At 41.5% G+C, this 13905-nt stretch overlaps 1 protein-coding gene across 2 annotated transcripts in view; it reads right to left on the bottom strand.

The window, feature by feature from the left end:
- Positions 1–13905, bottom strand: part of Usp45 (ubiquitin specific peptidase 45) — a 66755-nt gene that overhangs the window by 34199 nt on the left and 18651 nt on the right. For both annotated transcript variants that reach the window (XM_051198508.1, XM_051198500.1), the window contains exons 5-7: positions 7102–7244; positions 6588–6683; positions 4292–4422 (exon numbers count right to left, since the gene is read on the bottom strand). In XM_051198508.1, the coding sequence (XP_051054465.1) occupies positions 4292–4422; positions 6588–6683; positions 7102–7244 (370 nt within the window). The remainder of the gene's footprint in view (positions 1–4291; positions 4423–6587; positions 6684–7101; positions 7245–13905) is intronic.

The raw sequence follows: 13905 nt of genomic DNA, 5'->3' as shown, positions 1-13905 counted from the left end.
AGCCAAATAAACCCTTTCCACCCCAACTTGCTATTTGGTCATGGTATTTTGTTGCAGCAATAGAAACCCTAACTAAGACACCTTCTTAACTCTCTTGCCTCTTGGATCTATACAGTCTCCAAAGATAAGACTGAGATCTACCAACCATTGGTCACCTATCTGGGCCTCTCAATTTCACTAGAAGGGAGAACTATTCCCCAAACTAAGATAGAGTAACTCCTTGTCTACTCATCCCACAAACCAAAGGCAAACTGTTTTATATTATTAGACTTTTATAATTCCTTTTGAATATGGATTCCCAAATTCTCCCTTGCTACTCAGCCTCTTAATGAAGCCACTAACAGGCTCTTAGAGGAGTCACTCCTCCCTCAATCCATCCTTTCTCCTATAAAACCACTGAAATCTACTCATTCCTTCACTTCTATTAGCACTTCCAGATCCAAACAAGAATTTCTGTCTCTTTTTAAATGTTAACTAAGGAACACCATGCCAAAAGTCCTACAACCTATTTCTCAATCAGCTCGACATGGTCACCAGAGACTGGCCACTCTCCCTCCAGACCAAGGCCATGGGGGTTATTACCAGAGGCAAACAAAATCTTACTTCACAGCTCCCTAACACTGCACACTCACTCAAGGACCTAATCAGTCACCACATTTTCCTAACCAACCCCAATCCATGGTACAGCTTTTCCATGCTTGCTTATTAGATCCTAACCTTGTATATGAGCCACACTCACTCCTCAACCTCAAAACACACCTCCTCTGTAACCCTCCACACCTGCACATCCCCTTCGCTCTTTCTCTGAGACACCTGATTTCTCCTCTTAAGTCTTCTGCCCATATTTTCATTATCACCTGCAACAGGTCCCTAGTTTGTTTATAAATGGTAGTGCCCTAAAACAAGCCCCATACACAGCACAATACACTATATTTCAAGGAGATCCAGCTACACCCACAAGCCCACACATACTAGAGATTAAATCCCTAACCTCTCACACAACTTCCAACAGGCAGAACTGATTGCTTTTAACCAGGTCCTCATACCTGCTTCCAACCTTATAGTCAGTATATACATGGACTCTAAATATACTTCAACATCTTATTCCAGAGAGAAAAGGGCTTCCTAACCCAAAAGGGAACATCAATTACTAACTCCCTTTTAATACAGGAACTCCCTGAAGCAGCTCTTCTTTTCACCCAAGCAGCCAATCCCTACTTCAGTGACATGAAATGGAAAAATGACATATCTCTCTTCTAAACAACAAGGTTGATCAGATGGCCCAACTGACTGCCCTGTCATATCCTGATTCTACTGATGAGAAAACCTCCATTCTCAGAGTCATCTTGTATGCATAGATGCTCTTTCCTCATGAAACCTGTCTGATGGCTGGCATCTTGACTTATCTATACTCTGAGTCACCCTTCTAATCAAACTCTTCTCTCCTTTCTCTGAGGTTAACTGCCACTCATCTCCACTGAGGGACTATTTCTAAAAAGACTAACCAAGTCCCATGAGACCTGCCAAAACACAAATCCTAACCCCAACTTCTTCCCTCCCCAGTTTCCATCTCACCAAATGACAGTTCATTCACCTTTCCTAGATTAGCAATTAGCAATTCATTATATTCTAGTCAGGAGACACAAATACTTACTAGTATTTGTAGATACCTTTTCAGGATGAGTTGAGGCCTTCCCAACCACAAATAAGAGGGCCCACACTATAGTTTACACACTACACTCTCAAATCATCCCTCGCTTGTCCTCCTGCATAGTTAGACAATGGCCTTGAGTTCATCTCAACGACTCAAACTGCCACCCCCCCATCCCACATCTCTTAGTGGCCCCAACCCCCCCAGGGGAAATGGAGAAGATGGATAGGACCATAAATGACTCCTGGCTTCATCTTTTCATGCTCAAAAAGGGCCCACATTCCTAGGTCTCACCAAGCTCAAGAGAGCTAGGCTTCCAGTTTCTCAGCTCTCACCATCAGAGAGGCATACTATGTAGGACCAGAAACAAATTGTACCCACTTAGCTCCCAGGCTCACCAAGTTCCTCCAACAGAGACTACTAGCTTCTACTGCACAAAGTAACTGGCCATCCACTATCCAACCCAGAAGCAACTTCAATGTGCCCCTTCTACCACTGAGATCAAAGCACCTTTCTAGCAGGAAGCGTTGCCCCCAAACTATAACTCTTCCCCTTTTCCCTTTCTACCCTTCTGGAACTGGGTTATGCTGAATAATACCCTCAGGTCATGAGGAATTATGGCAGTCTGTATTGGGTGATAGCCCCACATAGAGAATTGCTATGCCCCATACTGACCATTCAGTTCAGAGTCACCTCCAGAAACAATGTGTCCAGGTAGCACAAGTAACACACCCTGCAGAACTGTGAGAGGGCAAGGCATTGCAAAGGCTCCTCCATCTTGCTGAGGTCATTTTAGGTTTAACTAGAAAATAACCTCCTCGGTGGAGAATCCCATAGAAAATTGCCCAATTAGGAACTCAAGGCCAACATGCCCCAGGTAACTTAGCTTCTTGCACAGAACCACCTCCAGCTAACCACTTACTTTAGCATGTGTTAAACTGCTTACTTCTGTGAAGCACCCCCTGCAGCTACCAAGCAAGACAGAACATGGTTTATGTTTTAACAAGCCCCTGGTCTAAATGTGCGGGGCTATACAAGCTACTAAATACACTGTAGTATAGTCCCAGTCAGCAAAATCCCCAAAATAGCTGTAACTGCCTGGTAGATACAAACATGCATGTGTGTACGTATGTTTTAAGTTTGGTTTTTGTTCCTGTTGTTTTGTTTTTTAGAGATAGGGTTTCTCTGGGTATATGTTTTAAGTTTAATTACTATGCCTAAGAGATTCAAGAAACAAAAATGTCTCTAACCTTTAAATCCCTTGCCCAAGGATATATACTTCCTGAAATGCTGGAGGCTATTATTTATGGAAGATAAGAAGCCACATGTTTTCATCCCCCCAAAAGAGTTTGTTTTATCCATCTGTACTGGGTATGCTTGATCACATGTTGGTGGGAGGAAACTAGGCAAGATATACATCAGGATGTATGCTTGTCCTTGACAGGATGTAGGGGGAGGTATACAGGCAGGATATTTGCTTGCCCCTGATTGGATGTAGGCATCAGACAAGAAATATGTTAGGACTTATGCTTGCTCCTGATTGGACCTGATGGGAAAGATGGTAGTTTATGGGTTTGCTTTTATAAGCCTCTATAAAATGTGACTCATTGCCATTTATCTGGGAACTCTGAAATAGACCTGGCCAGAGTCCATCATCCTGGCCAGTATTTAATTAAAGCTTGCTTCAAATTTGGCTTGGAAATTGTGGTAGCGGCAGGACAATGGTGGCACACGCCTTTAATCCCAGCACTTGGGAGGCAGAGGCAGGTGGACCTCTATGAGTTCTAGGCCCGTCTGGCCAGAGTGAGTTCCAGGACAGCCAGGACTATTTCAGAGAAAGCCTGTCTTGGGGTGAAAAAGTGGTAGTGTCTTATTCTCTACCAGTGGGATTAACAGTATGTTCCTCAGCCCCTCTGAATGAGCTTAACCCTCATGCCATGGAAAGGTTGGTCTCAGTCTGTTGAGATAGAGTCATCTGCTTCTCTGCTTTAGTTTTCTTACAGACACAAAGTCCGGTAAATCCTTTTTGGCATGTGTTTATTCCCAGGCATATGAAGATTTTGTTTTTAAACAAATGCTAATACCTGCAGAGATCCACATAAGCTCTATTTGCCTCAAAGCTCATCTGCACAATGAAGAAGCTAAGAGTCTGAGAATGCAGACAAAAGGAACTTACTTTGTCCATTTTACAGTGGGGCAACAGTCCCAAGCCATGAAGAATTGCTTAGCCCCAGCCTAACCATTCAGCTCTGCCCCCAGAAGTACTATGTCCAGGTAGCACAAGCAACTTAGCCTGTCAAAACACAAAACAGCTGTGTCCTCGTAGACTCAGACATACCTAACATTACATTAGAGACTTGAGTCTCAGTCTTGCTACCCCCATACTAGGTATGCTGCCTGATTTCTGAGTCTCTATTTCCTAACACATAAAATGGGAATGAACATGCACTTCTAAAGAGGATGGTGACAATTTGCATAAAGCACACAGATATGGCCTGACAGATGTTGCTTCCTTGTCTTGGCAGTCTGGGCAGGAACCAAGACAGCAGAGCAGGAATAAACCCTTGGTAAGCAGAAAGGCATAAACACATCAGGACTCTGTGACCTCATTGTTCATAATAAGAATACAGATGCACTCACTTCTGGCAGAGTTGGTTGAAAAGAACTTTAGGGGAAAGTGGTCCTTTTTCAGCCTCTTTCATGCTGTGAAGAAACAGGAACAAGGCTGAAGTCAATGGTCCAGGGCTCGAAAGTTCCACCACTAACGGATCCTTTGAAAACATGACCAATGCTACATCAGAAATACATAATTTTCAAACAAAATATTATCAAGAATATTAAACCTATACCTTATTTAAATAATAGTACAAGTGTATTAAGTCCTTCATATATAAAATATTTAAAATAGAAAACAGGATCAAATGCTGTAACTGGCCTAGTAGAATCACAGGCATTCTAAAGAGACTAGAGTTACTCAATTTGACTATATTGCAGTGGAACAATGGACCCCCAAGAACAGAGGATTTCCCCAGGAATAGTGCCAGACAGAGGGGGAACTTGATTTCAAACAGTTCTAATCCCCTTCCAGAGCCCTTTACAGGGTGAGACTGGAGCCCTATTCCCAGGTCCTCTGTTTAAACTGTCCTCACTTCAAACCCAAAGGTGGACTTCAGGGTTTGCTGGATCCCTTCTGCTCCAAATGTGGTCATGCTGAATAATTCTTATTTTCTGCTTTTCACTTTTAATTTGCCCCCCCCCCTTTTTTTTTTCTTTAAGTTGGTATATTGAGGAGGACAACCAACCAGACTTGACTTGGGGCAAAAATTGTAAGTTGTAACCCCACCCCAAGGTTGATAACAATGCCTTGTTTAAAAAAAAAAATCAAAACAAAAAACACACAGTATTTTCAATATCTTCTGCCTTTTACTTAACAAAACCACAAGTCTGAGTGAAATCACCAATCCTAGGTTGAAACAACCTGTCTTTTCTGCAATCAAGATTATAAATATACTTGGTATTTGTACAAACAAATTCACAAATAAATACAAATTATATGCCAGAACTTCACCTTAACTACAAAATTTGGACTTTGGTTGGGTAATCTGGCATAGAATCTAAAGAAATGAGGATTTACTCTTGACACAAGCCATCTGCAAACAGAAACTCTACCAGACTACCTCAGCAAGTCTAATCTATGGAGAGGGCAGAGAGGCCTGAGGTTAAGCTTTCTAAAGTGTCATGTTAGCCAGAGGGGGCGTTGGGTTTTCTAAACGGCAAACTTGTTTCATCCATATTTAGATAAATTATGAAACGACCTTACTTTGTTCTTACTTTGTCCCAGGCTCAGAGCCCTAGCCTGAGCTTGCCTTACCGTGACACTGAGGAACATAGCTTTGGGTGTTACGGGCCAGATTCTGACTGTCAGCGATTGCTCTTCTTGCTACTGTCTCTCTTTCTCATTTGCTTACAATTCCAACCTCAGACTAGACTTTTAACAACCTTTATAAGAAGAGCCTGTGAGATGGCTGTTTGGCGGGAAGAGGCACCTGCTGTCAAGCCCAATGACCTGGGTTCAATTCCCAGGAGCCACACTGGAGAGAAGAGAACCCCATAAGTTGCCCTCTGACTGCACATCTGTATCATGGCAGACATGAACATATACACAAAATCAATGAACTATTAATAAAAAATACTTTAAACCAAGAGGCTGGAGAGGTAGCTCAAAGGTTAAGAGCACTGGCTGTTCTTCCAGAGGTCCTTAGTTCAATTCTTAGCAACCACATGGTGGCTCACAACCATTTATAATGAGATCTGGCGCCCTCTTCTGGCCTGCAGGCACACATGCTGGCAGAATACTATATACATAATGAATAATAATTCTTAAACAACAACAAAACTTTAAACCAGCCTGGCAGTGGTGGCACATGCCTTCAATCCTAACATTTGGGAGGGAGAGGTAGGCATATTTCTGAGTTCAAGGCCATCCTTGAACTACGGAAAAGCCAGGGTTACACAGTGATACCCTGTCTCAAAACAAACAAAATTAAACCTTCGATATTAAATATTTAAATCTAATTTTAAAGAACAACAACGTCAACAAACTCTAATTTTTTTTAAAGTCACTGTTAGCTATAAGGCAAGAGCTTAGACATTTTGCTCAATAAAAGTTCTGACTCTTCTTTTTTCCAGAATGTGTAAATAAAAACAGCCTCATTAAAAAAAAAAAAAAACAAAAAATTGACCTATAATGTTTCTGAACCGTAGCATACCTTACAGCTACAATTTCTGAAAATTTATCTATTTATTTCTACAAGATACTTTTGAATTGTGTTTTGAAGCCCCAGACTACAGTCCCATTTGGTAGCTTAGAGAAAGAGAAAAGAAATATTTTAGAAAAGACTATTATGTTTCTGTGGCTGTTACACTTGCTACTCACCAGCTGCAGAGCAGACGAAAGAGAAATCTTGAGTTTGGTGCCATCCTCTTTTATCTCGTTCATCAGTTCAAAGAGAATGTGAGTCTGCGCCAAGTTCTAAATAAGAGTCAAGTGTCCATTCATTGTGTTTTGACGTGATGACATCAGTGCTGTTAGTTTTCTGACGTGATGACGTCAGTGCTCTCTGTTCGGTTAGTGTGGTTCTGACGTGATGACGTCAGTGCTCTCAAAGCTCCCAAACTCATCCAGCACAGCAAAACATGTCTACTTAAAGACGTAACTGAACACTCTTCATGTTTTCTGCCAGTATGACTAATGAAACTATAAAACGACAGACTTCCAAGTAGCACTGTTGAGTACACATATGATAATGACCAACAACTGCCCCAAACAAAGAAAAACTGAAAGACCTTTCTAGAATAACATCTTAGAGTCTACACTACAGGTGCATGTATGCTCACATTAACTGATTCAAATAATTATTTCCAGTTTATAAATCATTTGGATAACTTACCTGAATGACTGCATTAAAAAAGCAAGTATTTCCTAGATTTGTAATTCCTTTAACAGATGGCACACAGCTGCCTTTTCTCTCTTTCTTTATTTCCCCTGTTTCACGTTTTTCTTCACAAAGTTTTATGATTCTAGAAAATGCACCTATGAAACATAAGTTACAGAAAACTTACATGAGATGTAAAATTAAATGTGTCACTTGACAATTTAAATATATCATTTAAAATCAAATAAGACTGAACCTTTGAATTAGTGTTCCTGAAGGACAAGACCACAAACACAGTATCTTTTGTTTTATATTTTGTTATTCTATTGAACTCATTTTAGTATAGCTATCTGTACCTTTACATCATGTTATAGAATAATTTCCTGATGAGTTTAAAAGCTTAAAGTGAAAACAAACAGAAAAGATCTTCCTTCTGAATACAATCCCCCACAAGTAAAGAAATGAGTGCTTAAAGACAAACTATGTCAAGCCTTTGGGTAGGCAAGTTGAGAAATGAGCTTAAAAACTGTTCTTCCACCAAAGAATAAGGAAGGGCTCAGAATAGTAACGAACACTTGGGCAATGGGAGGTAGGATGATCAGAGATCCAAGGCTATCTTCAACTACAAATAAGAGTTTGTCAGCCTGGGCTACAAACAAACCAACCACCAGCTACAGGTTGCCTCATACAAATTGAGTATCAAAGTAAATAAGGGTAGTAAAATAGATTACAGAATGAATGCATATTGATAATAGATTTTTATGAGATTAAATGGTGAGAGGAAATTTTTCTAATTTAAAAATATTTAATATTGGTATTCTGCCTGCATGTATGCCTGTGAACTACTTAGCATACCTGATGCCCACAAAGGCCAAAGAGGGTATTGGATCCCCTGGGAATACAGTTGGAGATGGTTGTGAGCCATCATACGTATCAGGGGAAAGCAAACACAGGTCCTCTGAAAGAGCAGGAAGAGCTCCTAACTCCTGAGCCATCTCTTCAGCTCCATGAGGGAAAATTTTTCTTTCTTTTCGAGACAGGGTCTCACTATGTAGTCCTGGCTGCCCTGGAACTTTTTCTGTAGACCAGGCTAGTTTCTAACTCACAGAGATTCACCTGCCTCTGCCTCCTGAGTGCTGGGACTAAAGGAAAGCATTATCGCACCATGCTCAGAGGGAAAACTTCCCATGAAAAGATGACAACTAGGAAACAGAAGAAAGGACCAAGTCAGGAAACTACCACCTTACAGTGATGCCTTTCAGTAAAATGGGTAACTTTCCTATGTGTTTGAAAATTTAAGAGTTAAAACAGTTAATGGGGATCTCTGCGGGTCCACTTGGAGTTCCTGCAGGCAAGATCCTTGACCCCCAAAGCCGGGCCCCTGCCCCCCCCCCCCCCCCCCCCCCCCCCCCCCCCCCCCCCCCCCCCCCCCCCCCCCCCCCCCCCCACCCCCCCCCCCCCCCCCCCCCCCCCCCCCCCCCCCCCCCCCCCCCCAGCGCCCCCCCCCCCCCCCCCCCCCCCCCCCACCACCCCACACACACAACCCCCCCCCCCCCCACCCCCCCCACCCCGCCCGCCCAGAGGGAGAGGGGGGGCACCCCCCCCCCCCCCACCAAAAAAAAAGGGGAAGGGGGGAAAAACAAAGACCACCCACCAAAAAAAAAAAAACACAACCCCCCCCCACAACAAGGGAATCCACACCAACCAGAAAGGAACACAACAACAAAGCGGAGGAAGCAGAAGGGTACGACTTAAAAATCACCATCATAAAAATGATAGAGGCCCTCAAAGAAGATATGAGAAAATCCCTTAAAGAAATAGAGGAAAAAACAAACAAAAAAGTGGAAGAAATGAACAAATTCCTTAAGGAAAGAACAGAAAGCCAAGAAAAAACAATTAACCAGGTGAAGGAAACGGTTCAAGATTTGAAAACCGAAATTGAGAAAATAAAGGCAACACAAAAGGAAGGAAAGCTGGAAATTGAAAAGCTGGGCAAAAAATCGGAAACCACGGACACAAGCATAACCAATAGAATTCAAGAGATGGAAGAGAGAATCTCAGGCGCAGAAGATAAACTAGAAGAAATAGATTCATCGACCAAAGAAAACCATAAATCCAACAAATCCTTAACACACAATATCCAGGAAATGTGGGACACCATGAAAAGGCCAAACCTAAGAATAATAGGCATAGAGGAAGGTGAGGAAGCCCAGCTCAAAGGTGCTGAAAACATATTCAACAAAATCATCGAGGAAAACTTTCCAAATCTGAAGAAGGACACGCCCATGAAAGTACAAGAAGCATACCGAACCCCAAATAGGCTGGACCAAAGAAAAAAGACCCCTCGACATATAATAATCAAAACACCTAGCATACAGAATAAAGAAAGAATATTAAGAGCAGCGAAGGAAAAAGGACAGGTAACATATAAAGGCAGACCTATCAAAATTACACCTGACTTCTCCATGGAAACCCTCAAGGCCAGAAGGTCCTGGATAGATGTTCTAAAAGTATTAAGAGAACACGGATGCCAGCCTAGGCTACTATATCCAGCAAAACTCTCAGTCAATATAGATGGAGAGAACAAGATATTCAATGACAAAACCAGATTTTCCCAATATGTATCTACAAATCCAGCCCTACAGAAAGTATTGGAAGGAAAATTCCAACCCAAGGAAGGTAACTACGCCCACAAAAATGTAGGCAACAGATAATCCAACTACACCAGAAACCTAGGGTGAAGCAGAACAAATATATTCACAATACCACTGCCAACAACAAACCTAAATCAAACAACCATCAACAATCAATGGTCCTTACTCACCCTCAACATTAATGGTCTTAACTCACCTATAAAAAGACACAGATTAACAGAATGGATACGAAGACAGAATCCATCCTTCTGCTGCATACAAGAAACACATCTTAGCTCCAAAGATAGACATTACCTCAGGGTAAAGGGTTGGGAAAAGATTTTCCAATCAAATGGAAATAAGAAGCAAGCAGGCGTAGCTATCCTAATATCTAACAAGCTAGACTTCAAACCAAAACTAGTCAAAAGAGATGAAGACGGTCATTTCATATTCATCTCAGGAGAAATCCATCAACACAAAGTCTCAATTCTGAACATCTTTGCCCCTAATACAAAGCCACCCACATTCGTAAAAGAAACACTACTAAAACTCAAAGCTCATATAAAACCTCACACACTTATAGTGGGAGACTTCAATACACCACTCTCAACACTAGACAGGACCACAAATCAGAAACTCAACAAAGAAACAAAAGAATTAACAGAAGTTATGTCTCAACTGGGGCTAACAGACATCTATAGAACATTCCATCCAAAGACAAAAGAATATACCTTCTTCTCTGCTCCACATGGAACCTTCTCTAAAATCGACCACATACTAGGAGACATAACAAACCTCAACAGATACAAGAGAATAGAAATAGTCCCCTGTATCTTATCGGACCACCATGCTTTAAAATTGGAATTCAACAACAATACAAATAGCAGAAAACCTGCAAACTCATGGAAACTTAACAATGTGCAATTGCACCACTCCTGGGTCAAAGAAGAAATAAAGAAAGAAATTAAAGACTTTCTAATATTCAACGAGAATGAGGATACAACATACCCGAACTTATGGGACACCTTGAAAGCAGTGCTACGAAAGGAAGTTCATTGCACTAAGTGCCCATATGAAGAAAACAGAGGATAGTCACATAAATGAATTAACAGCCCAACTGAAAACCTTAGAACAGAGAGAAGCGAATTCACCCCGCAGGAGCAGACGCCAGGAAATAATCAACTTGAGGGCTGAAATCAACAAAATAGAAACCAGGAAAACAATACAAAAAATCAATGCAACAAAGAGTTGGTTTTTTGAGAAAATCAACAAGATTGATAAACCTTTATCCAAATTAACGAAAAAGCAGAGACAGAACATGCAAATTAACAAAATCAGAAACGAAATGGGGAACATAACAACAGACACAGAGGAAATCCAGACAATTTTCAGGTCATACTTCGAAAATCTGTATTCCACAAAAATTGAAAATTCAAAGGAAATGGACAAGTTTCTGGATAACTATCACTTACCAAAATTAAATCAAGAACAGACAAACAACTTAAATAGACCTATAACCCGAAATGAAATAGAAGCAGTCATCGAAAGCCTTCCAACCAAAAAAAGTCCAGGGCCAGATGGATTCAGTGCAGAATTCTACCAGACATTCAAGGAAGAACTAATACCACTACTCCTCAAACTGTTCCACAAGATAGAAACAGAAGGTTTATTGCCAAACTCTTTTTATGAGGCCACAATAACTTTGGTACCCAAACCTCACAAAGACACAACTAAGAAAGAAAACTACAGACCAATATCCCTGATGAACATCGATGCAAAAATACTCAATAAAATAATGGCAAACCGAATTCAAAAATACATCAGAGAAATCATCCACCATGATCAAGTAGGCTTCATACCTGGATTGCAGGGATGGTTTAACATACGAAAATCTATCAACGTGATCCACCATATAAACAAACGGAAAAAGAAAAACCATATGATTATCTCCCTAGATGCAGAAAAAGCCTTCGATAAAATTCAACACCCTTTCATGATAAAGGTATTAGAGAGGTCAGGGATAACAGGAACATACCTAAACATAACAAGAGCAATATACAGCAAACCAACTGCCAACATCAAACTGAATGGAGAGAAACTTAAGCCAATTCCTCTAAAATCAGGAACAAGACAAGGCTGTCCTCTCTCTCCATATCTCTTCAATATCGTACTAGAAGTTCTAGCTAATGCTATAAGACAACAAAAGGAGATCAAGGGCATCCAAATTGGAAAGGAAGAAGTCAAACTGTCTCTATTTGCAGATGATATGATAGTTTACATAAGCGACCCAATAAACTCTACCAGGGAACTCCTACAGCTAATAAACACCTTCAGCAAACTAGCAGGATACAAGATAAACTCAAAAAAATCAGTAGCCCTATTTTTTTCAGACGACAAAGAGGCAGAGAAAGAAATCAGAGAAACATCACCCTTTACAATAGCCACAAGCAACATAAAGTATCTTGGTGTAACGCTTACCAAACAAGTAAAAGATCTATATAATAAGAACTTTGTGACTCTAAAGAAAGAAATTAAAGAAGATACCAGAAAATGGAAAGACCTCCCATGCTCTTGGATAGGTAGGATAAACATAGTAAAAATGGCAATCTTACCAAAAGCAATCTACAGATTCAATGCAATCCCCATTAAAATCCCACCACAATTCTTCACCGACCTTGAAAGGATAATAATCAACTTTATATGGAAAAACAAAAGACCCAGGATAGCCAAAACAACCCTATACAATAAAAGAACATCAGGAGGCATCACCATTCCTGACTTTAAGCTCTACTACAGAGCTATAGTTCTGAAAACAGCCTGGTATTGGCATAAAAATAGACAGGTAGACCAATGGAATCGAATTGAAAATCCTGATATTAATCCACGCACCTATGAACACCTGATTTTCGACAAAACAGCTAAAATTATACAATGGGGCAAAGACAGCATCTTCAACAAATGGTGCTGGCACAATTGGATGAGGGTGTGTAGAAGACTGCAGATAGACCCATGTCTGTCGCCATGCACAAAACTCAAGTCCAAATGGATCAAAGACCTCAACATCAATCCAACCACATTGAACCTCTTAGAAGAGAAAGTAGGAGGTACCCTTGAACAAATTGGTATAGGAGACCGCTTCTTGAACATAACTCCAGGGGCACAGACACTGAAAGAAACAATTAATAAATGGGACCTCTTCAAACTTAGAAGCTTCTGTAAGGCAAAGGACACAGTTGACAAGACCAAACGGCAGCCCACTGACTGGGAAAAGATTTTCACTAATCCTATATCCGACAAAGGGCTGATCTCCAAAATATACAAAGAACTCAAGAAACTAGTCAACAAAACACCAAATAACCCTATTAAAAAATGGGGTACAGAACTGAAGAAAGAATTCTCAATGGAGGAAATCAAAAAGGCTGAAAGACACTTAAGAAAATGTTCTACATCCTTAGCTATCAGGGAAATGCAAATCAAAACAACTTTGAGATACCATCTTACCCCTGCCAGAATGGCTAAAATTAGAAACACCAGTGATGACTTATGTTGGAGAGGATGTGGAGAAAGTGGAACACTCCTCCACTGCTGGTGGGAGTGCAAACTCATACAGCCACTTTGGAGATCAGTATGGCGGTTCCTCAGGAAAATGGGAATTAGCCCCCCCCCCCCCCCCCCCCCCCCAACACCCCCCCCCATACAACACGGGCGCCGCCACCCCCCCCCCCAAAAAGGAGAAAGAAAAAGGGGGGCCAAAACCCACAAAAAAAAATTGTATCTTAACAGCCGGGAGGGGGGGGGCCCCAGAGGAAACAACCCACGCGGGGGGCCACCCACCCCACAAAAAGGAGCACAGATCCCCCCCTCTTATATGTATATCCCACCCCCAAACCAACACCCCCCCCCCATACACCCCACCCCCCGGGGAAGGGGGAAAAAAGTTATTTTAAAGGAGATCATTAAAACCCCCCCACAGAACTGGGAAGGGACAAGTCCCCCAGACCTCAGGTGGGGGAGGACAGCTAATGGAGAGAGAAGTAGGAGAAAATGAGAGGGAGGAGAGGAAGGCATGTGCGACCAGGAGGATTGAGCCTGGTTAGGAATGGAAAATAGGAAAGAGAGAGAGAGACAGAGACAGAGAGAGAGAACATAAAAGAGGGAGCCAATATTGGTTTGAAGATAAAGTTGA

The sequence above is a fragment of the Phodopus roborovskii genome, unplaced genomic scaffold, assembly GCF_943737965.1.
Source record: "Phodopus roborovskii unplaced genomic scaffold, PHOROB, whole genome shotgun sequence".
Taxonomy (NCBI): Eukaryota; Metazoa; Chordata; class Mammalia; order Rodentia; family Cricetidae; genus Phodopus; species Phodopus roborovskii.
The sequence above is the reverse complement of the archived record's forward strand: the minus strand, read 5'-3'. Positions and strand labels throughout refer to the sequence as shown.